This window comes from Marmota marmota, unplaced genomic scaffold (assembly GCF_001458135.2).
Source record: "Marmota marmota marmota unplaced genomic scaffold, marMar, whole genome shotgun sequence".
NCBI lineage: Eukaryota > Metazoa > Chordata > Mammalia > Rodentia > Sciuridae > Marmota > Marmota marmota.
Window position 1 is genome coordinate 36,943,624 of NW_025999853.1, and position 23,664 is coordinate 36,967,287.

Here is a 23,664-nt window from a genome sequence, read left to right on the forward strand (position 1 = left end):
TCTAATATATTACAGATACTCTTATTGGATATATCAGGAACACAGGTGAATTGTGCCTTACCTCAATCATTGTGGGAGAATATTTCTTTTATTTTTATCATCACATGATAAACTCTAATATTTGGATTTTAATTTCTTGGTTTAGTTCTTAAGTACTTTTTAATTTCTATGCAGACTTTTGGGAATTTTTTGCCTCTCTATTTCATTATTATTGGTATGGGATTAGTAATCATAGTATTTGATAGGGCTTGTAAAAATTTACTTTTTAAAAAATCACAACCTATTGAGACATAATTTTCATACTATATAATTCACTGTTTAAATGTACAGTTCAGGGCTGGGGTTGTGGCTCAGAGGTAGAGCGCTTGCCTAGCACATGTAAGGCACTGGGTTTGATCCTCAGCACCACATAAAAATAAATAAATAAATAAATAAAGATATTGTGTCTATCTACAACTTAAAATTTTTTTAATTTAAAATTTACAATTCAATGGTTTTAGTATATTTATAGAGTTTTAAAATTGATATTTTATTTTTCTAATTAATAACAGAAAACATTTTAAGATACTTAAATGAAAGGTACTCCAAGGCTAATAAAAGTTCTTCCTTCCCCTCCTCCAGAAATGTGTGCTATACTGGCCAGAAAAGAGAGGGATATACGGGAAAGTTGAGGTTCTGGTTATCAGTGTAAATGAATGTGAAAACTACACCATTCGAAACCTTGTCTTAAAGGTAAGATTATATAGCTGTAGCTATCTACGAAGTAGATGAAATTAGAGGATGACATTTCTACTTTGAAATTATTTACACTAATAAGAATTACAGATTCAGCTTAAACACATTAAATAATGTGAAGATCAAAGAGAAACTATAATCATTCCCTCATGTATTCTTTGTTGTCAGCTACTGTTAGTATGTGGAATAATTAAATTAATCTAAGTAGACATTAAGGAAGTTCATTATGTAGGATGTTGGGATCTTCTAATTTGCATTAATAAAACATCTCCGATTTAACCTTTTCAAAGCCTTTAACAAAAGCCTTGTGCTGGAGACTTTACCATGACTCTTTATAATATCATTTTGGCCTAAGCAGCTTTAAGCAAGGCCTGGAAACTATGAAAGAAAAAAATCTGCACCAGTGGGTGGCTGTGGGAGGCAAGACAAGCCTGAAGTGTTGATGAGTTCTTAAAAAACTGGAATTACAGTACTTCATAGGGACTTCCCCCAGACCAGCTTACGTCATACAAAAATTATCTTATTTAACTTGTTCCTCAGCAAGTGCTGGGGAATATTGCTATGGCATTATTCTTGCATCTAAGGAAGAATCATCCCAAAGATGTCAAGCCTATCAGCAGCCTCAATGCTGGAACAGAATCATCACAAACAAGAAGACAGCAGAGGGAGAGCTGCAGGGATGGTTTTCATTGGAAAGTTTGACATCAGAAGGAATTTACCAAAATCTGGTTTTCAGCACTCACCCAGTCCATACCAGGTCCCCACTCGGGTTCAGGATTTTGAGATGATGTGCTCAGGCTCTTGTTCAAAGTGTTTCCAATCTAGGGATCCCATCAAGCTCCCTTACTACCAAATTCCTCACTGCTGTTAAATCCTGGAATATGGGATGAGTGTAAAAAGTTCAGCATGACTGACTATGAAATTAAATGTTCTCATATTGTTTAATGTATTTATAATAAACTGTCAAGAGGGATCGTAGAGCAGGAAACACATTAATTGAGATTCTTTCTGGCTACATTTTCACCTACCCTTTTCACATAGAAAAATATATATAAACATATATCTAGTCTCTGGTATATATATTATATATTATAGATAAAAATGTAAATGTCACTTTATAGGTGCAAGAGTGTCAACCTTTCAGGTCAGAATGTTGAAGGTAAAGTTTTCTCAGTTCTTCAGAACTCTTATAGATTTTTTTTTTCCATGTAGATATAAGTAGCTTGCAAGATGGGAATGATAGAAGACTTTCAGTATTGTGTTCTGGGTGACTTTTAGTTTCATAAGTGAATAAGGCATTTGGTGGCTATTGCTATTTTCAGCAAGGAAGCCACACCCAACTTGTGAAGCATTACTGGTACACCTCATGGCCTGACCATAAGACTCCGGACAGCGCCCAGCCCCTTTTGCAACTCATGCTGGATGTAGAAGAAGACAGACTTACTTCTGAGGGCCGAGGGCCTGTGGTTGTCCACTGCAGGTAAGGCATGAACCTGTCTTTCTGCCTTAGCAACTATTCTTTCTTTATAAAGTCACAGAAATGAAAGAATTAGGGGTTTGCTTCCTGGATGTGACATTCTTGACAGATTAAATATTTATCAAAATTGGTTAACTTTCTAATATTTTAGTCTTCATCAAGAGGATGCTTACAGAAACGAATACACCCTTTTAAGGCATTTTCAGCAAACAGACTAGGAACAAAATATGAATTCTAAATAAATAAGCTCAGTGTGCAGGACACCTTAGGCAGTCATCTGACTTGAAATTTAGGCTGATTTATTTTGCCTCATCAGTCTCATGTGCACTAAGAATTACAGATGTGTTTTCTGAAATTACCAATTGCTTTTCCATTCTTTCAAGATGGCACCTAAACTCTACATGGATTGTGTCTTGATCACATTCATTGTTATGTCAAATTTGGTGGAACTGGTCAGCTATTTTCAGTTACCTCATGAAATTCAAATGGAAACAAATTTATGAAGTGGGAAGTGGGAAACTGCAGGTTTATTAAAAGAAAAATAATGTGCTATTACCAGAATGTGGGGTATGGTGGCCAGGCCAACAGCAGCAACAGTCTTCCCTAATGACTCCTTTCCCTAAGGTCTATCTTTAAGCTCACCTAGTACCTTTCCCCCTCGTTTTCCTTTTAGAGAAACCCAACTAAAGCAAAGTAATTTAAAGTCATTTATAGAACCAATCATTTATTGTCCATACATTCTCAAAATAATTCATGTTCCTTTGTTTAACCTCATAAGTTTCTTAAGAGAGTTTTGATAAAGCCTTGAATAAATAAAATGTTTTATTTCGGATTATCATTCTGGCCTCCTTCCTTCTTGAAACTTTGTGATTTAATTAGGATTAAAAGTTAATATATATGTCTGTTTATCCAAAGGTGTCTTTATCCAGTGTTTTAGCATTAGGCCTTGCCCTAAACTTAGCTTGGAGTTGAGAGAAAACAAACTAATTGCCCATACTCAAGGGCTGAAACTATCCCCCACCCCAAATCATAAAATACTCAGTATATCTAAACTGAACTAGCCATTTCCCCTATAAATCCAGGCCCCCTTTCTGATTACTGTTTCTAAGAATGAGGCCTTCTTTTTTCCAGCATTCAATGTTGACAGTTATCTTTGGCTCTTCTTTCAACTCCATCCTCAGTATCTAATCAGTTACCAGATTGGCTTTCCCTTCAAAGCTTCTCCCATAATCATGTCTTCCTGTCCAACCACCCTAGTTCAGGCCCTTCTGACCTCATCCATGTAGTTTAGAAGTAGCTGGCTAATTGCACACATATACCCTTCTTCCTGTGCCATGATGGCCCACCCTGTCAACTTCTCTGGGATCATGTTCCTAAAACCACTTTTCATCACATGAAATCCTTGCTCAAAAGTTGTCAATGGCTTTGCATTGCCTAGAGCAAAAGTCCTTAACCTTGAGTCCTTAGGTAAACTACAGGGATTAGTGAACTCCTTGAAATTATTTGAACTAAGACGTGTGAATTATTTCTGGGAAGTGAAAGATTACAGTTTCCAACAATTAAGGAAAAAAAAAAAAAGGGTGTACAGAGGATGCAGTCCAAACCTCTTAGCACTCCAAGTAAGATTCCAGAGTACTTTCCCAAGCTTATTTCCCACTTTTCTAACGAAATAACTTCTACTTCTAGCCAGGCTAGTACATTTATTGTCACATGTCATAATCCTGTTTTGCATCAGTTCTTTCTTTATATCATTGTCACACTTGGAAAATTTTCTCATGCATGATAGCCAAAATGCCTGCCACACAGAGGGTACAGATCAAATGCTATTTCTTCCATGAAACAAACTGTCTATGGACACTTCAACTAAAAGACACCCATTCCTTCTGATTTCCTATGTACTCACATCCAACAGGAAGCAATACCAGCTATGAGAAGCTAACAGTATTTGAGTGCCAAGATGGGAGAGATTAATTCCAACCCTGGGGGTTGAAGAAACCTCTAAACATTGGAATAATGTTGAACTAGGTCTTAAAAAATGATCAATGTTTGTGGTTTTAAAAGGTGGTGGGGAAGGCATTTCTGACTGTGAAAATGTCATTGAAACAGAAAGGAAAATGAGAATAATAACACATAGACTAGAAAGAAGACAGCAAAAAAGACATTCAGATTTTGCAAGATATGAATACCCAACAGGGAGGTCAGACATTATAATCTTAACTAATGTAAGCCATCCACAGTTTTTGAATAAGGAGTGATATAATGATGCCCTTATTTTAGAAAGATGAACCTTGCAGTTGTGTGTATATCATGTATTAGTCAAGGAAAAGATTTGAGACTTGGAAACCACAATGAGATCACTGCTAGTCATGGACTGAGGAGATGGTGAAGATGCAAATAGTCTACAGAAAGGAAAGCATGGATCAAAGGCTCAGTAGAGATGGAAAAATAGAAGAATTGGTAGCAGATTGGAAGTGGGAGGTGAGAGAGGGGGAGATGTTGAAGATCGCTTCAAGATTTCTAGACTAAAAAACTGGTGGCTCAGTGGTAATGCCATTGAAGGAAAAGATAATTCATTCCATTTTAAATACACTTAGAGATACTGAGCGAGAGCAAAATAGTAACAGCAAGAGCTCCAGCTAGAAGAAATTTAGTTTTAGATGGAGATTTCAGAGAAATTCACATAAAGACTTGGTGGTAGAAATTGGCATGTGAGAAGGGTCTTGTCCAGTTGATTTTAGGGGCATATTGTGTAAGGCAAATAAATGTGTGAACCCTCCAGGACAGACAGCATTTCGATGATTACCTCTACATTAATGATGTGGAATATGTACTTCTAGCCCCATCCCCTCTCCTACACTGGACTGAGTTCTTGGTTATTCACTGAACTCCTCAACATCAAACCCCCATCCACCCTTATCAGCTTTATTCCAGAATCCCCCTGGTCTCAGGGGTGCCGCCATTCCTAGCCTCCAAGCACAAGCATCTTCACTGTACCTTACCTAAGTCTAGGCTGTCGTTATTCTTTCTAGAACAATTACAGTGCCTTTTCAGTATTTTCCCTCTCCCCATCACCTCCCACCACCCCGCTCATCCTACTACTCATAACTAAATAAGATATTTTAAGCACTTGGCACAGAACCAAGCTTGTAATACTCAACACATGAGAGTTTTATTATCATTACTATTCATCTTCACTGCTGTTTCAGATTGTGCACTACCCTTTTGAAAGAACTGCATCTTAACTTTGTCACACACCCCACCCCCATCTTTTTATTCCTTTTCTTTTCCTTGCAGCGCAGGGATCGGTAGGACGGGGTGTTTTATTGCTACATCCATCGGCTGTCAACAGTTGAAAGAAGAAGGCGTTGTGGACGCACTAAACATTGTCTGCCAACTTCGCGTAGACAGGTACGTGTCCCGGGAATTGTGCCATAGGGATTTCACTTCAGAGCTGCATTATCAGTCACCACCTGATCTGATCAGCCTGACTCCATCAGCTCCGAGGTTCTAAATCTCTACAGGGATTCTTGTAAAATACCAAAAATCATGCATTACATTTAAAAAGCTATTGAAGGAAGTACTGTTCGTAACACCAACCATCAAAAATCCAAATACCAAAACTTATGCTTAATCTTTCCTCATCCCTTTTACAGGTTATGATATCTTACATCCCTATTCCTCTGTGTATAATCTGGATTTTCATATGACTTAACTGAATCATTCACTTTAGCATCTTTTGTTTTATTTTTGTGAAACTGGGGATTGAACCCAGAGGTGCTCTACCACTGAGCTACATCCCCAGTCCTTTTTATTTTTCATTTTGAGACAGAGTCTCACCAAATTGCTTAGAGCCTTGCTAAGTTGCCAAGGCTAGCCTCAAATTTAGGATCCTCCTGCCTCCATCTCCTGAGCCGCTGGGATTATAGGCAAGCACCATTACATTCAGCTCATTCTGGATGCTGCAAAAACAGCTTTAAACAAGATGAGTGAGGCCCCTGTTCTCCTAGAATTTACATGCTAACACAAGGAAACAAATAACAAATAAAGAAATAAACAAGATTATTCTAGACAGAATTAAATACTGTGAAATAATATAACAAAGAAGACAACAGGAGCTGAGTCACTTGAACTTTAGCCCTATGACCCAGAAAAGTAAAATTGTATGGTTATCTTTTAAGAATTGCTCAACAAATGTTTGCTGAGCACATACTATGTCCTACTTTCTGTGTGTTTAATAAAAGTAGCAAAAAGATTGTTCTGAAAATTAGGTGAGATATTGCTATATACAAGGCACTTAGAATATGGCCAGGCACTTATTAAGCCTTCAAGAAATACTGTGTTTTTAACATCTTCCTTGCTCTAAGTCTTTGTAAGTGTGTCTTCCCTCGTTTTTTTCTTTTAATCTTGATTGGCTTATTAGAGACTATTCATCACAGTGGTTAAGATACTAGACTCTGGAAACAGTTTACCTGAGTTTGCATCCAAGTTTCTACCACTTTCTGGTTTTTGTGGTCTTGGGTGTGTTACTAGACTTTTTTATTCCTTGGTTTTCTCATCTTGAAAATGAAATTAATAATATTATACACTTTTCTTTATTGTTGTAAGGATGAAATGAGACAATTTACGTAAAGCACCTGGCACATACTAAGCATTTGACTAAGTTTAACTACATTTATTATCAATATACATAGCCAGTAAACGAAATATGTGTCTGTAAACTAGAAATACTAATGTATACCTCACAGGCCTGCAGTAACATCTAAATGAGATTAATCCTGTTGCTGTACTTAATAGAACACAACCTGCATTTCCTCCTGCACTTAACCCTCTCTGCCTCCTCCTTTTGCACACTGCACATGTAATTGCTTCCAAAAATATTTTCTTTTTTTTACATAAGAAAATCAGTTCCAGTTATCCCTCTTCCTTCTCTTAACAATTGCTGTCTTAATCTCCATGAATCCCCTTGTCTTCCATCCAAGAAAGTCCATAGGATACAGTTGCTTTACTTCAGATTTGGGGACTTATTCTCAGGAGAGGGTTCTAAGTCAGAGCATAAACAACAGCACCCAGTTAGCCTGGAGCTACTCCCACATTGACCTTGATCTTTCCTACTTTGTGTGTCTGTAAACAAGGCTGTAGCATGGGACCCCTACATCCGTGAGGGACTCCAGTGTGTACCCCTGAGTCGTGCTTTCCTACTATCTTATGCCAGAACTGCAGATAAAGCACATGGATATAAACTGATTCTGAACCCAGTTGACCTATCACAGCTCCCCGGTGCTGTTGAGAACAACGTGCTGAGAAATAGGCTTGGCCTGCTCCTTGTCTGGGCTCCTGTTTGTCAATTCTTGCCTACTCACCCTCCCATCTCCCACATCCCCCACTCATTTTTGTAACCTGACCTCCACCTTGGTCTCCACTTCCCAATCCCATTCCCCTGCCTATGGAATTCTCTCCTAGTTTTGAATAGAATCACAAATACTTTTTTTTTTTTTAACCCTATCACAATGCCTCCTCTATCTACTCCTTCCTTCCTAAAACAAATGGTCAGAAATTTTGGCCTTGGCCTTCCATTACCACCAAGGCCTTCCCACAGGACTTTTTTTTTTGTTTTGCTCTTGATAGGATCTTCAAAACATATCCAACTTCTCTGCTGATCTGATGCCTATAGGCTCCCCGTACTCTGGATCTGAATTACTGCCAACATGTGTGTCAAAACCATTGTAACTGGTTTATTAATCAAGACCCCTTCTACATAAATTCTTTCTGAGCAGCTGCATCTGTTGTTTATGTAATAGATCCTCTCCTTAATGTTTTCCCTGAAAGGTCTTTCCTTTGCCTTCCTTCCTTCACAGGATCAACACAGATTTTGCTCTTCTTGTCTCTCCTGTTGTGCATTCTTCTAGTGATTATGAAAAGCAAAACAGAAAATCTTCCTCCTTTACCTCACCTCCTCTTCTTTTTCTCCCCCATCTAGTTCTTCCGCTATTTCCTGACATGCCTCATGTTTAAAACTACAGTTTGTAGCTGCCTATTGCCCCAGACCACATCCTTGACTGATACCAGGAAAACTGATCTCAGAGACTCCAAACATCTGCCTTTATTCTCTTTGAGTGTATCTTTATCAATTTTTCAAACCTTGTCCCGGCGCCCGATTCTCCCTGGTCCTCCTTGCCTTCTGCTCTGGATCTGTCTTCAGACATTCCAAAATGCATTAGTCAACATGCAGAAATTTATCTAATCACAGATCTCCACAGTGGTCTTCAAAGCCTATGACTCATTGAGCTTCCAAAATTAACCCAAGAGTAGGAAAAACTGTATTTCTTAGACTTATTATTTTTTTTTAATGAGAAAACAAAGAATTCAAGACACCAAGTCATGTGCTCAAGATCATATAGTTTAAGGAAATAGCAAATCAGACCTATTTGGAATCCAGGAGTTCAGAGTTCTAATTCAAGTGTATGACTATCAAAATAAGTATGAATATCATAGATAAAAGTAAACAAGCAATGTCTTCAGTAAAACTGCCTGACAAAAGCATGTCTCTTGGATAAGGTTCTGCTGATTAAAAAATGCAAAGGCAGCATGATATTGTAATTTTTAAAACAGCTGTTAGTATGAACAAGGGCTGTTTTTTTCAACAAATGAAGTGAGATGGTCTGCAGTTGCCTGAAGAATACAATTTAAACAACAGAAAAGTTGTCTTACCCCTTGTAAGGGTCAGGCGAAGCGTCGGAGAAAGAGACCACCAAGTAACCACTCATGCAATTGGCAGAAGGGGATTTATTGAACCAGCATGCTGGGGCTCTGTGCCCACTCAAGAAGGGAAAGCAGCCCAGAGCCCCGAGCAGGGGCTGAGCACTGCTTAAGTACACTTTTTGGGGGAGGGCGGAGGGCTTTGTATACATCAGAACAAATCATCATGAGGCGCGGGAAAATTGAACAACAACTCCTAAACATGATTAGTTCATTCATTGGCAGGAACAGGTCAGGCTGGAGTGATAGGTCATTCCTAAGGAGGGGGTTACATTCAAACTGATTGGTTTTAGGGCCTAAATGACTACGTGACCAGTTACACAGAGCCCTTCAGTTATTAAACAACCAAGTAGTCAGGGGAAATATTTACTGGGCAGTTCCAGTATTGTCCTAACAGCTACAGGGATTTCAGGTTTTGCAGGTAGCATAGAAACCTAACAATACCTAATCCTTTACATTTTAACTCAGACCTTGCAGCTTAGAAACTTTACAACACCCGGTCTTTTACCCTTTAACTTTTACGCTTTAACTTCAATTTCTTTTACCCTTACACCCTAAATGTCTATGAAGAATCCCTGAAACGTCTGTGTAGAATGAGTATCTAAAACACTGTTTTTAGAGAGTCAACCTTTTTCTAGAAGAATCTTTTTTTTTTTCAAGTTCATTGAACCGGAGGATGAGAAGTGAGGGTAAACCTGTATAACTTCTCAGCTATCTAACGCTACACTTCAAAGGAGGTGATTTACCATTTCCCAGTATAATAGCTAGAGAGGATGTAACTCTCCATCTTAGGAATCCATTCAGAACTTGGGTTCAGATGAAAGGGAATAGAAGAGAGATCCCCAGATGCCAAGCACACTCTGATGAGGCCCTGAAGCCAAGGAGACTGGTAGACCAGCTCTGTGCAACAGGAAGACATGAGGTATTGAGAGGAGCAGAGGAGCTCCAGCCTGGGATGCCTCCGGCAAAACTGGATGCAAAATTGGCCCAATGTAAAATGAAAATGGGAATCTCCTGGCTTAAAAAGTTATATAACATTTCTAGGCAGTGATAACAGAGTATTAATCCAAGTGCAAGGTCCCTCTCAACACAAGGGCAGAGGGCATGAATGACTGCACACATCATAAATCCTGGAACCACCCTGCTTTGGGATGTTTTTAGGGTGGGTGTTTGTGGAACCTTGTGCCCTGAGGGACAAGCCCTGGAGACCTCTGCTCAGAGTGGTACTCCTGAAACATTCATTCATTCATTCATCCATTCAACAAACATTACTAAGCTTTTGCCACTGGACATGTGTCAGGTGCCTGGGTGGGGAAAGACAAATTCCCTAACAAACTTTTCTAATCTGTGTTCCTTAAGGCTTAGCTTAATGAACAATTATTGAGAGCCACTAGGTACCAAACCTGTCCACTTGGAGTTTCACAATAAGCCACCAAACATTTGCAGATCTGAAGAGTCCCACAGCATAGAAACCCTTGAACTGCGTTCAGGCACTCTTTTCCATTGATGTAACCATATAAAACTTTCTTCAAAGCCCTTCTAGGTGAGAGGGAGAGAGTTCTAATAATAAATATAAACTTCTTGCAAGAATTTGTGGGTGAAAAAGAAAACGTTGAGATGAGATAATAATTTGATCCTAAACAGGGACCATCTAATAGGGAAGGGGAAGGGTGGAGTTGGCTAATCAAAGCTTCTGGCTGAGTATAAAGGACCCAAAAGATAGAGCCAATGGAGGCTTTTTTTTAACCTTTCCTATTCTTTTCAACAATGGCCTCCACCTACCAGTGGTCCAGGACTGCACATAGAGCATCTTCCTTTTATAATCAACCCCTTATCACTCACAGATGCTTCCCCTTTCGAAGTCAAGGAATGGCTAACAACAAAGAAAAAAACAAGACAGTGATTTGGATATGTAAAAGGGAGCTTTTTTCGTGACTGATAAGTAAAGGCAGAGTGAGCACTGGGCAGGACCAAAATCCTGAGTTAAAAAAAAAAAAAAAATTACAATGCATGATGGTTGTTATTCAACAGGACAAAAATAGGCCATTTGTACTCAAGTTGGAAATCTGCATTTTAGCAATAAATTCCAATGGTCTGGTTTAGAAATGAGTGTGTTATGCTGAATGGATGTTTCCAGTATAACAACAGTGACAAAGCCATTTGGTAGATTCCTCGTTTCTCTGGCAAGACATTATTATTATTGGCTTTAGGGAAACTTCTATTAATAGATGCCACAGTTCTCATGGCAGATTCATGAGCCTGTGATTCTCCTCTTAATAGTACTTTTGAGCATATTTTGAGCTAAAACAGGATTTCTTTTTTCCCTAACTAATTCAAAGTCAAAGCAAGGCACCCACGAGTGTTTTATTTAGAAGAGTATTAATGGAGCATCATTGCATTCCTATGGCTCATTTTTAATTAAATGATTAAAGGGGTAATGTGGAAATCAGAATTCAGCACTGTCTGCTGGGAGAATGAGCAGGCAGCCAGGGAGCCGGAGGACTGAGGCACCCCTGGACCAGACAACAGGAGCTTGGTGCTAAACCTGACTCTGCCCTAATTTTCTGGGAGACCACTCATCTGATCTCTCTGTCTATAGCAAAAAGAGGTGGTGCACAACAGTGGTCCCCAATCATTTCTGGTATTAGGACCCCTTTTAAGGACTAAAATATTTCATAAATCTCTACCTGATAGTGGTGTTTTGAAGCCCATAATGCTTGTACTTATTTTCATTCCATGACTCACAACAGCACCCACTTATATTTAAAAATTAATGATAACTATACTGGATATGTATGTTTATTTGGCCAACCAATAATGGCTCAGGTAAGATGTCTCCAGTAAGATGTCTTTCAGCTATTGCTTTCATTAAACCTTTGAACCTCTGTTTCTTGGAGAACAAGAATAATAGTCATAAAATTTGCCCATGCCTACTAGGAAAATAATTAGTTAAAAAAAATGTGACCTTGACAACATCGAGAAAACTTTCATCTTAAAGTATTATCCAAGACTAAAAGGAGTAAGTCATGAATCGAAGGTCACATAACAAATTTTGACCCTTTTTTTTTTAACACTCTGAATGGAATTTCCAATTTTGACTACTATAGACTTGTTTGGCTCCCAAAGGCTATTATTTTCTAGAGTAGGAGATGCAGGTAGATTAAGCATAAAGTTAAGAGAGAAATTAATTTTCTAATGCTTTGTCAATGACCCTAAACTAATTGCTATATAAACCAGGGGAAAAAAATGCTTACCTCTGATGATTTTAGTTTAGATTACTTATTACTAATATCTGTATATGATAAGTATAATGACCTTTCTATTGGCTAGTATGGCTGTGAAAGGGGGGTTATCTGGCTCAGTCACCTTTTCCTTTTTTTGTTTTTGTTTTTTTTTTTTTCTTTTTCTTTTTTCCAATGCTAGAGATCAAACCCAAGAGTGCTCTACGCTAAGGTGTATACCCAGCCCCCTTAAAAAAAAAAAAACACAACTTTCTTTCTTGAGACAATATCTCACTAAATTGTCCCAGATGACCTTGAACTTACAATCCTCCTGCCTTAGCCTCCTGAGTAACCAGGATTAGAGGTATACACCACTATGCCCAGCTCATATTTTCCTATCAAATAGTTACTATATATGCAAAGGCCAACAATTTCCAAAAATTAGTGACAGAAAGGCATTAATAACATTAATATCAAATGAAACTATTTTGATTACTTAGAAAGCCCTTTCATATATTGCTTTAGTCTTCTAATCTCAAATATCACCAAATTGTTGTAACTATACCACCTAAATAAGAGTTCCAATTGCTATAGAGCTAAACCAAAAAATTTTTACTTTATGTAGCCCCTGCTACAAGAAAAGTATGAAGGTTTATGTATAACAAAGTTGCATACTGTGAGATAGTAATAGAAGGTCATTTACACTTTGAGCATAAGAGAGAGGCTTGTCCCTTTAAAAAAAAAATGATGACCTATAGTAATAAACTGGCCCGGGACACTCATAGACATTACAGGAAAATGACTAAGGAGCCAGACGTGAGCATCAGAAGACATTCAGGCAGGGAGGAAAGGGACATGTTCTATGGCAGCTTGACCTCAGGCAACTCTTTCCTAATGGCATTTCTTTGAATCCCATTGGCATCTCCGGGAACTGGCAGAATCTGAAAACAGAATATGGGAAGTAAAATTATAAACTTATATCTGGTTCTAAGGCTTTTTTCTTTTCTTTTACTTTTTTTTCCTCCCCCAGAAACAGGAAACAATCTGCCCAGTCCTCCTTTCTGAGAGTTAGGGGTGAAACCTGGAGTGGACTCCACACCCCCTTACCTTGCAGGCCTAAATGGGAGCGACATCCAAAGGCCTCACTCACAGCTTCCCAGACAGAACAATGCCTCTAGTTTCAACCACATCATATCATGGTTGAAATGTTTTGATTAGTCACTTTAGTTTCATTTCTTTTTTTCATTAACGATAGCAATCTTAAAGGAGGAGTATATATGCCATCAACATCATAGGCTAAGCTATGTCCCCAACATATTCTTTGTATCCAAATTTCTAGTTAAAATGATTTCAAATCTAAAACTTCTACTCGTTGGTACGATTTCATCAACCACGGCCTTCCAGCTTATCTGAATCTCTCTGCATTTCCACCTAAGCACAAAGATACCCTTAATTACAGAATTTCAGAGATCTCATTTGAAGATCAGGAATTCAGCATTTTGTTTACTTAATTTTATTTTTTTACATGATTAGTTCTGAGATCATAACCAGAGGTCTTCTTTGTCAAAAAGGTATGACAATTGATTCTTCCAACGGGTTGCCAGGACAACCTTCTTCTTCTCAGGTAGGAGTTAATTGAGTGTCAATGTGGGTCTTCAGAAGAAAATGGCTAATTTTCAAGAGGAAAAAAATGGAACTCCAGATATAGACTAGAGCTGTCATTGAATTATCACTTGATCAGGACTGGCTTTTATGCCCTGCAAATATTTTATTTTTTCATATAACTTATTTTTTAACTGTATAAAAATGGAGCACAACTTTTCATTTCTCTGGTTGTACATGATGAAGGGTTGCACCATATGTGCACTCAGTCATACGCGTACTTAGGGTAATGATGTCCATCTCATTCCATCATTTTTCCTGCCTCTATGCCCCCTCTCCTCTCCTCTCTCCCCTTTGCCAGATCAAACCTACAAATATTTTGGAACACACCTATTGGGGAGAAAATGTATGTTTGAAGTACCTGGTCAGAATGGGTCATGCTTCTGTTTCATTTCTCCCTTCTTGATGAGACATCTGTGGAAAGGCCTGGGAAAACCTCTGGTGGAGGGGCTCAGACACGCCTCACAGCTGGCCCTGACTTAGGGCAACAGACTTAGCCTCACTTGACTCAGGCCCTAGCCATCAGTATTACCCATGAGGCACATTAACATCCACACCTTTTGTTCTAAATTTACTGTACCAAACTTTACCCAAAGAATTCCAGATTTGAAAATAATAAAAAGCAAAGGAGCGTAAGGCCCATTGTTAACCCAGAAGTGAGTCACTGCTGCAGAATTTCTTCTGTCTACTGATTAGACCGGATATGGGCTGGGCGGTGTAGCAGGAAAGGCTGCTGCTCTCTGTATGTGAGTTAATAGTCACAAAAGGTCACAATTTTAACATGTTAAAAACCAAATCTCTCTCCTGGGCATCTGGAGGGTTTTCTGGTTTTCCTTTTTTTTTTTTTTTTTTTTCCCAACACACTGAAGCACTAGAAAATGGAAAAAACTAAACCCCTCCCACACACACACTTGAGTCTACCCCCCACAGGCACAGCTACGTGCTTCCCTGCATGGAAACTGAGAAGACACTGATTTTTGGGTTTGGCAAGGCTAATGTGATATGAGATATCTGACATTTCTAGAAGGGGGAGTATATTTGAATCTTTTCTTCCCTGGCCAAACATAGCATTCATATTCTGTAACCACAAAAAAGTCAGAACCACACAGCCAACATCACTTTTGCAATTCAGGGAACCACTTTTTCCACAGCATGGAAAGGGGCATAATTAACATGAACAAGTAATTTATAATCCAAACCAAATCATCTCTGAGAGTGAAAGTTGGCCCTATTAATAATCACACCAGGACAACAGAAGTGAACCATGAGGGCCCCAAGCAAACCCCAGAATGCACAATCAGCATAGTGTTAACTGCCACTGACAAAAAGAATCAGAAAAAGAATAGGCAGCATTTGCTTAGTAGTTAGTAAAGGACAGCCCCTCTGCTAAGTGATTTGTGGATTATCTCATTGAAGCCTTGCAAAATTTGAAATCTTATTAAGTAAACATTACTTGCCAGGCCAGTGGTTTCCAAACTTTTTTCTGAACAATGGAAAAAATTTTGCAGACAAAAATCTTCCACAAAGCACCAATGTGGAAAATCAATAAAAAGCTCAACTTCTCTGTTGAAAACTGGGATTAGCAGCTAATCCTAAACACCCAACCTCCTCCTCCACCTTGCCAAAGCCCTCAGGTACCACTGTAGAGACTGGACTCCTGAGAGTGCTGCAAAACAGCCTGTGGCCAGACATTTGATAGGCTGTGAATTTCTAGTCCTCACAACTGAATGACATCTGTCATCAATGTCACTTTTTAAGTGAGAAAAGCCAGGCTGGGAAGAAATAAATGACTTGTCTAAAACCATATATCTAGCTGGGTATGGTGGTGCATGCCAACTGTAATCCCAGACACTCAGGATGCTAAGGGAGGAGGATCACAAGTTCAGGGATAGCCTGGGCAACTTCACAAGACCCTGTCTCAAAAAAAGAAAAGGTGGGGATAAATTCAGTGATAAAGTGCCCTTGGGTTTAATCCCCAGTATAGATAGATAGATAGATAGATAGATAGATAGATAGATAAAATCAAACAACTACTAGATTAAAAACAAGAATTTATTTCTGAATCTGCTGGACTCCAAGGCCACTGCTTATCACTGCCTCCACTGTGACCATCTTCTAGGCTGACGAATATTTAGAAGCATATTTGGATCTTTCCATCTAGACTTGACCTGGGAAATCTTGTGTCTTCTGCCAGGCTGTTCTTAGCTCTCCAAGGCCTTCAGAGACCTCACCCCAGAGCTTCCTAACCAGACCTGTTTGATCAGAGAGTACCAAAGAGTAATAATAATATTAGAGTATATATTACTAGAGTATAGAGTATATAGAGTATATATTATTAGAGTATATATTATATAGAGTGTATATTATATTACTCTATATAGAATATATAGAGTATATATTATTAGAGTATATATTAGAGTATATTTATGAGCATGACTGTGTGCTAAACAATTTCAGATGGATTGCCCCTTTATTTCTCACAGTGCTAAGAGGTAGTACTTTTATTTGAATAGATCATTGTTTTGCAAATGGGAGAACTGAGCACTGCAGCTAGGAAGTGACGGAGTAGCTTTTGTCTTGAGGACAGTTTATGTTGTCCTTTACCTCTTAACACACTTTGGTGCCTTGGCATTACAAACCCTTTCAAACCCATAACCACTCCCAGCTAACTAGGGTTTCCATGTCATTTTTATTTGACCTTTTTTTTTTTTTAACTAATTCCTGCTCAATGATAGGTATTATAGTGTACTGCATTTTACTTTCCAGGAAAACAGATTTGTACCTAAACAGGATACTTCAAGAAAGGACAATGCTTTAATATAATGTGTTGGGCATTCTGTCCGATGACAGTCTGGCTGTTGGGGCTTCGTAACCTACTCCACTGAAACCACCAAGGAAATCATTTAAAATCTTAACCTTGGTGGAGTTTAAATGATAATGAAGGCCTCCAATTAATGCATCCTGGGATACTCTTTTGCTTTATTTTATTCCAGAGTTTATCTGTTCTCATGTTACATTAAAATATCATAGCCTGGAAAACCTACTTGACAGGTAGCCTACTTGACCTAGAACTAGTAAATGCTTGTTATTGTTGCAAATATGAAAAGATTATGCATTATTCTTACCCTTAAAGGATCTACAACTTAGTAGGAAACAATTTCAGATTGGGATGAGACAGTACATAACATGATACCAAATTGCTTATAATAAAGACCATACGTTGACCCTCTCTTTTTCTATTATGGTATAAATGACTTAGATAAGATGTAAGACATCCTTGTCAAATGTCTTGAAAATGCAATTTTAGAAGTGAGAAATAAAAGACTAATATATGGAAGGACAGAAATAATGATTCGGTACACGAGAACATCATGCTCAGAACAAGAACTAACAAGTTGAAATTAGCACGGACAAATAGAAAGCCCTGCATTTAGTTTTGAAAATTCAATAGTGCAAGTACAGGATGGGAGAGAGATGTAATTTTCACATTCAAAAAAACCCTGCTGACTTTTTAATTAACTTAAACTTTCATTCAATATCTGGCTCTGTGGATCTTGTCTCACCTGATGCACCTGCAAAAGCAAACTCATAGATCTATAATGTGTTCCTCAAGGGGGTGAATATGCCGGCCGACTAGATATTATCAGGAGAAGAGACAACATTCTAAGAAGGTCATATTTGGTAAAATAACCTATAGAAGAAGGAGACTAGATTGGTGAGTGACAGGGAAACCAGGCTGTACAGAAATATTGAGTAACCACAGGATGTTTAGTCTAGAGAAGAAAAGATTATGGGACTTTGATGGTTGTTTTCCAGCATTTAGAGAGCTATTGTGTGACTACAAGGGGAGCCTTAAGACATTTCTGGGTTATTTCAGTTGGACCAATGGGGTGAAAGTTAGAGAGGGACGGGATATTTTGATATCTTCAAGAGCATTTCTGCCAGTCTCAGAACGTTTCAGTGGAAACTGGCTGACCATCTGTCATATTAACTGTTTCCTTCTGGGAAAGCTAGATTTTGTCAATAATGGAATGCATGCCAATTCCTTCATTTTTATTTTCCAAATGAAGTTGGTAGGGCTTCTCATATACCTTCCTGAAGCCTTCAGATCTGCAAGAATTTTGCTTGCCTAGAACTAATGAGTGTTTTCCCATCTCTCCCACCTTCACTGGCTAAAACAACTTTGACTTAGTTAATAGAATGTCATAGAAAATCTGTTTGAACCATTAAAACACACTGCTGACCCACTTAGGGTAAAATGGTTATTGAGACCTACCCTGTGTGTCTGTTCATCCACCAGTGGGACATGTAGATACTGGTGTTGACTAGGATATACAAGAAAGGGAAAACCGTGCCTCAAAGGGAGGTAAATGGTAAAAGAATGTTCACAGACCAGAATCTAAGAGATGGAGCACATACAAGGTCCATTCAAGGCAGGAGTAGTGGATCCCTGAGCCTTGCAAATGCCAGAGGAAGGGAGGGGCCCCCAGCTCCCTGGAGCTGATCTATATTTACTGTGGTTGTGTCTCCCAAGTTTCACAGTCCAGTCCAACATCTTCCGGACACCTGCTGTTTTTAGGTGTGCCCAGATGTCATCATAAAGCTAACAAAAGAAAGAGCACATCCTCAGCTGGCCATTTTTGTTGTCAACTTCTGACCAAGGAACATTTGGTCAACAAGATGTGGTTCTAGGGCCTGGGACTGTTTGTAGCTCAGTGGTAGAGCGTTTGCACATGTGAGGCACTGGGTTCGATCCTCAGCACCACATAAAAATACATAAATAAAGATATTGTGTCCATCTACAAATTTTAAAAAATGTAGTTCTAGGGAAAGTGACAGAAGAAATAGGTCTGCCAATAAGCTGCTGTCACTCAATACTATAAATTTACTTCTTCAATTCTTGCCAAATACATCATGTTGGCATCGTGTTGAACCTGGGTGAAGAATCGGTCTTTAGTTTAGAAGGGTGAAGTCTCACCTATTTGATATTTACAGAGGCTGACAAGTAAACATAAATCCAAGACCAGTTTTAGTCATTACTATTAACCTGAGGTCAGATTACAATGAGGTAATGTATCTAGTTTTTAAGTTGAAGTGCTCAAACGATCTGAAAATTATTTTGAATGATACCGACAGCCACCAAGGAAAAACTGTCTAAAACATAGAATTAAACTAAAATATAAAATTAGTTGTACGCCTGCAGAGTTACAGAGACTTTGCAGGACTTTAAACAGTTACAAACAATAACACTGCTATTCATTGAGCAGGAAAAATATGTCAGCTTTATATCAGTGATTACTCTGTCAAGCTAAAGGGCCATCATTATAAGGAGAAAGTGTGGTGTAAATATTGTATAAAGAAGCAGGATGAAGTCAACTGCCTTCCACTAATTCAGTGATGAAGGGGATGCTGAGCAGCTAGTGATAAGTATGGTCACAACAAAGGAAAAATCAAGAGCCAGATCCCCTTTTCCAGTTCATCTAAGGACCCGCCACTATTGTGCTTAGGTGCCCAGTACACCCAAAGGTTTCCTTCTAGCATACTCAAATAAGCCATTCTGCAGTAGTCTTTCCTTTTACTCATAGAAAAAGCAGCATTTCACAGCTGAGTTGTTTGGTTACCCTATTTCAATCAGTTTCAATCTATTTTAACAAAAGATGAATGATAAGGTCCCCATGAATAACACTCTAGCTATAACTTACTGTTACTTTCTTGCTTTAACAGAGGAGGAAACTGAGGTGCAAAAGGCTTTAAGGAATTTGTGCACACTCACACAGCTAAGAATTGGCAGAGGATGGACTTGAACTCAGCTTGGCTGGTTCCAAAGTCCAAGTATTTAACTTATAAAGCTATAACACCTCCTCAGTAATGGAACTTAGATAAAATTTAAAATGAACCACATGCCTAATATACAAGACACTGTATTAAGCCCTTTATATATACAGTCATATATTGCTTAATGATGGGAATGCATTCTAAGAAATGTGTTATTAGGTGATGTTGTTGTGCAAACAACATAGAGTGTACTTACCCAAACCTGGATGGCATAGCCTCTTGCACACCTGGACTACATGACACCTGGACTACATGACATTTATATATTTATTTGCATATAATATATAAATATATTTATATATTTCTATATATCACATATAAAAATATAAATTTATAAAATATAAATATATAAATAAATATAATGGATTATTGCTCCTAGGGTCATAATGATCAAAACATGAGATTAAATCAAGCACTAGAGAAAATTATGCAATCAAAAGATGCAGTAAACATGAGATGTGTGAATCTGCTGCTGGCATCACATGGCATAAGGTTTTATAGTTAAGTGTTTTATATAAGCAGAAGGAGTATATGCTAAAATAATAATAAAAAGTATAGTACAGCAAATATTTATTTAAATATTTAAATCATTTATTATCATTAAGTATTACATACTGTACATAATTTTACATGCTCTATGTTTGAATGACAGGCAGCACAGTAGGTTTGCTCACACTGGCAACACACAAACACACAGGTAATGCATCACGCTACAAGGTGATTGTGCAGTGCATGACTGTATCAACATAGGAATCCCACAAATTAGGACACCTGGACACAGGTAGAAGGGATAATAAAAGAATCATTAGATGGAACTATTCTGTGTGTCTTTGGCATAACATGCTAGCTTGAATATAGTCTCTGGGTTACAAGATTGCAGGATGTTAGCAAAATGAAATTTTTTTGTCATTCTTTCTTTGCAGGGGTGGAATGGTACAAACCAGTGAGCAGTATGAATTTTTACATCATGCTCTCTGCCTGTACGAGAGCAGACTTTCAGCAGAAACTGTCCAGTGATTCCTGGGAGACTCTCCTGATCATCAATCTCTGGGGTGATTAATCAAATCACCCACTTGAGGCTTCTCTAAGAAGCTTCCTGCAATGGAAGGAAAGCTGCTCTGAAGCCAACCTGTGGCATGGATCATGGAAGACTTGGCAACGTGTTCAAGATTGCCAGCCCCTTGTGTATATGAATGCATTTATAAGCACCCCCCAAATTATTCTAAAGGTCCTATGCTGATGGAGGTATGATACATTTCTCACACAGCCTAAGGTGGATTTTGTTTTGTCTGTGTTGTCTATCTGACACACAGAACGTGTGTATGTAATATTCAGTGGTATCTGTCATCAAGGGATGACTAGAAGAGCTGCTAAAGAAATCATTATTGTGTGTTTAGATGCTTTAATGTTTGCAGAGTCTGTCTTGTGAATGGACTGTCAGCTGTTCAACTGTTCCTGTTTTAAGTGCTATTACCTATCTCAGTTACTGGAATCTTGCTGCTAAAGTCGCAAGTGATTGATAATGGATTTTTAACAAATAAGTTTTTGTTTATGGAAAAAAATCAAAGCAGTTACTATTTTATATGGAAATGTGTCTTGATAATATTATCTATTAAATGTGTATTTATAGTACTTCCCATCAATTACAGAGCACAATGATTGTCATTGGATATATATGTACTTACTCTATTTCCCATTAGGCATAGAGGTGTGTCCTGCTCCAGAATTCTATCCACTATATTTCTACATTGTGAATTGTTTTATTTCCAAAGGGAAAAACAAATTTGTAGCAACTAGAAAGCATCACGAATTTAATCCTTGTCTCTCTTTTACTAAGAAGGGAGTATTGAATATGCTGTCTACCTGGAATCTCTCCTAATTAAAGGCAGATGCCTTTGGGGATGTTGTAGCCACTCCCAATTCCAGAGGTTCTTCAAAAGGATGCTGCCATGTATGTCCTTACATTTCTGAAAGGTTTGAATCTTCAAGAGACAAATGAAATTAAAATAACTACACTCAGCAAACACCTAGATATTCCGCTCAAAAATGAGTTTTTAATGCAGCGATGTTGACTTTGTTTCATACTGCCAATAAACTACTCTTAATACTAAATATTGAGTAAAGCATATTCTTTTTATTTTATTTTATTTTTTCTCTACTGGGAGAAAGGCCATTATCTGATAGGGGAAGCCTGAAGTAGATAATGTGATGAGTTTAAATTTAGTCTCTGCATCTCCCCAGTGGAGATGACTCTCTTGAAATGGAATATTGTCATCACTTGAGAGATAATGATCCAGAAGTGCCATCATTATGTGGTTTTCCTCATCGACTCCCAGCATATCATTATACAAACAGTACATGTTTATGTCTTTATATTACTTGTCGTGGACCCTCGTAAATTACATGGTTTATGTATATTCAACAGAATCGCATCACCTGAAAAGATGTAATGTTGCAGAGGCACTCAATTACCTACAATCACAATTCCTTTTCTTCCCTCTTGAGGTTAAGAAGTAGTCATGTGCCAAAGGGACCGTAGGTGAAGACTTAAGGAGGTATATTCTGCTCCTGGAGGCTAGATCTACATTTAAAAAAGAGAGAGGTGATCATAATCCCTCCTTTCTAAGGAAACAGACAAAAGGACACTGGTGTAAAACTTCCCCAAACAATTCAATTGGAGGAAGTGCTCGTCACTGACTTTTCCCCTCACCATGAAGGCACGTTTCCTTCCTAGTCTTTGCTTCTCTTATCTGGGAGAATTTTTTTTCCCCCCAAGCGAAGCATGAAGAGTTGTTAAGTGGAAAATGGAGGCTGACTTTTACCTGGCGATTCTTACCAGCCTGATCTTCGGGAGCTCGGGTGAGTGGGTCTGCCTCAGTATCCTGAGGCATTTCTCCCAGATCTAACAGAGGAGTCCCCGTGGCCTTTGAAAAGTGGCTGAAGTAAGGCAGAAATGAAACCAGGTCTCCAGGAGAGTGGAGCCAGAGACAGTGAGGAGGGAACTGTGCCCACCCTGCTGAGAATTCTCCCACAAAGAACACAAACGTCTCCTCAGGTCCTCCAGATGCCCTGGGCAGCTCAGCCCCTCGCAGGGCATCTTGACAGGGGAGAGAACAGCACCCTGAGGAGATGTCTTTACTGTTATGTAACAGGCTGTAGCACCCCCATGCCCTTTTCCAATCAGGTTAAAGTTCTGATTTTTTTTCATATTAAAGGAAGAAAATATGAAGGAATATGATTGAAGGGGGTGAGGAGATGTATTTTATCTAGAAGTTGTCATTTGGAAGGGCTGAATATTTTCATGGGAGAAGTGGGCAATTTAAGTAAAAACTCATTAAAAACGCTTCTGAGCCTGAATAGCTTACTTTTTAGTGTGAATGTTTAACAAGTGGGTATTTAATTTTCTTACATCAAGAAATGCTGAGGGTTTTGTTGTTGTTGTTGTTCTTAAACCTGTTAGCATTTAAGGAAAATTTGTAGGCATTATCACAAAATAGTAGCTTCTCTCCAGGAGTAATGGAAACTCAGTTTGTGATAATTGATGCTTTCATTGGTTGCTATCAGCTAGGAGATTGTCCTTAGAGGGATGGAAAATATAGTTTTATATTTATCTTTTGGTAAATATGTGCAATTTTTAAAATTTTTATGCAAACTAAGCAATTTGTGTACAAATACTTATTACAATGTGAGTTCAAGGATTGAAAAGGTGATTTATTTTTTTAGAGTGAAAGAGGTGATATGGAGTTAACTGATTTAAAAAGGAACCGAGCTTTATATAACTGTAGCATATTTAACTAATTGGGCTCACATCATGAGACACCACTTTCTTTGGATGTGTCCTTCCTTATCCAAAGAAAAACAGTATTCTCTGGATGGTTTTGTTTCTTTTCCAAGTTTCCTTTCATTTTTGTTATAAGGTATGTGTTTTCTCCCTCACACCATGTGGAAGCTTCAAAAGGGGAGAGGTGGTTGCTAAGT

General features: G+C 38.3%; 2 protein-coding genes across 3 annotated transcripts in view; both read left to right on the forward strand.

Annotated features, from left to right (window-relative positions):
- Ptprr (protein tyrosine phosphatase receptor type R) overlaps window positions 1-21,798 on the forward strand; it is a 256,407-nt gene extending 234,609 nt beyond the window's left edge. The window contains exons 10-13 of the mRNA XM_048808281.1: window positions 622-732; window positions 2,058-2,215; window positions 5,507-5,620; window positions 20,610-21,798. Of these exons, the coding sequence (XP_048664238.1) occupies window positions 622-732; window positions 2,058-2,215; window positions 5,507-5,620; window positions 20,610-20,703 (477 nt within the window). The 3' untranslated portion in view covers window positions 20,704-21,798. The remainder of the gene's footprint in view (window positions 1-621; window positions 733-2,057; window positions 2,216-5,506; window positions 5,621-20,609) is intronic.
- Window positions 21,799-22,395: 597 nt separating this feature from the next.
- Ptprb (protein tyrosine phosphatase receptor type B) overlaps window positions 22,396-23,664 on the forward strand; it is a 117,369-nt gene continuing 116,100 nt past the window's right edge. The window contains exon 1 of one of the 2 annotated variants that reach the window (XM_048805106.1): window positions 22,396-22,545. In XM_048805106.1, the coding sequence (XP_048661063.1) occupies window positions 22,491-22,545 (55 nt within the window). In that variant the 5' untranslated portion in view covers window positions 22,396-22,490. The remainder of the gene's footprint in view (window positions 22,546-23,664) is intronic. The other variant, XM_015483010.2, reaches the window with a different exon arrangement.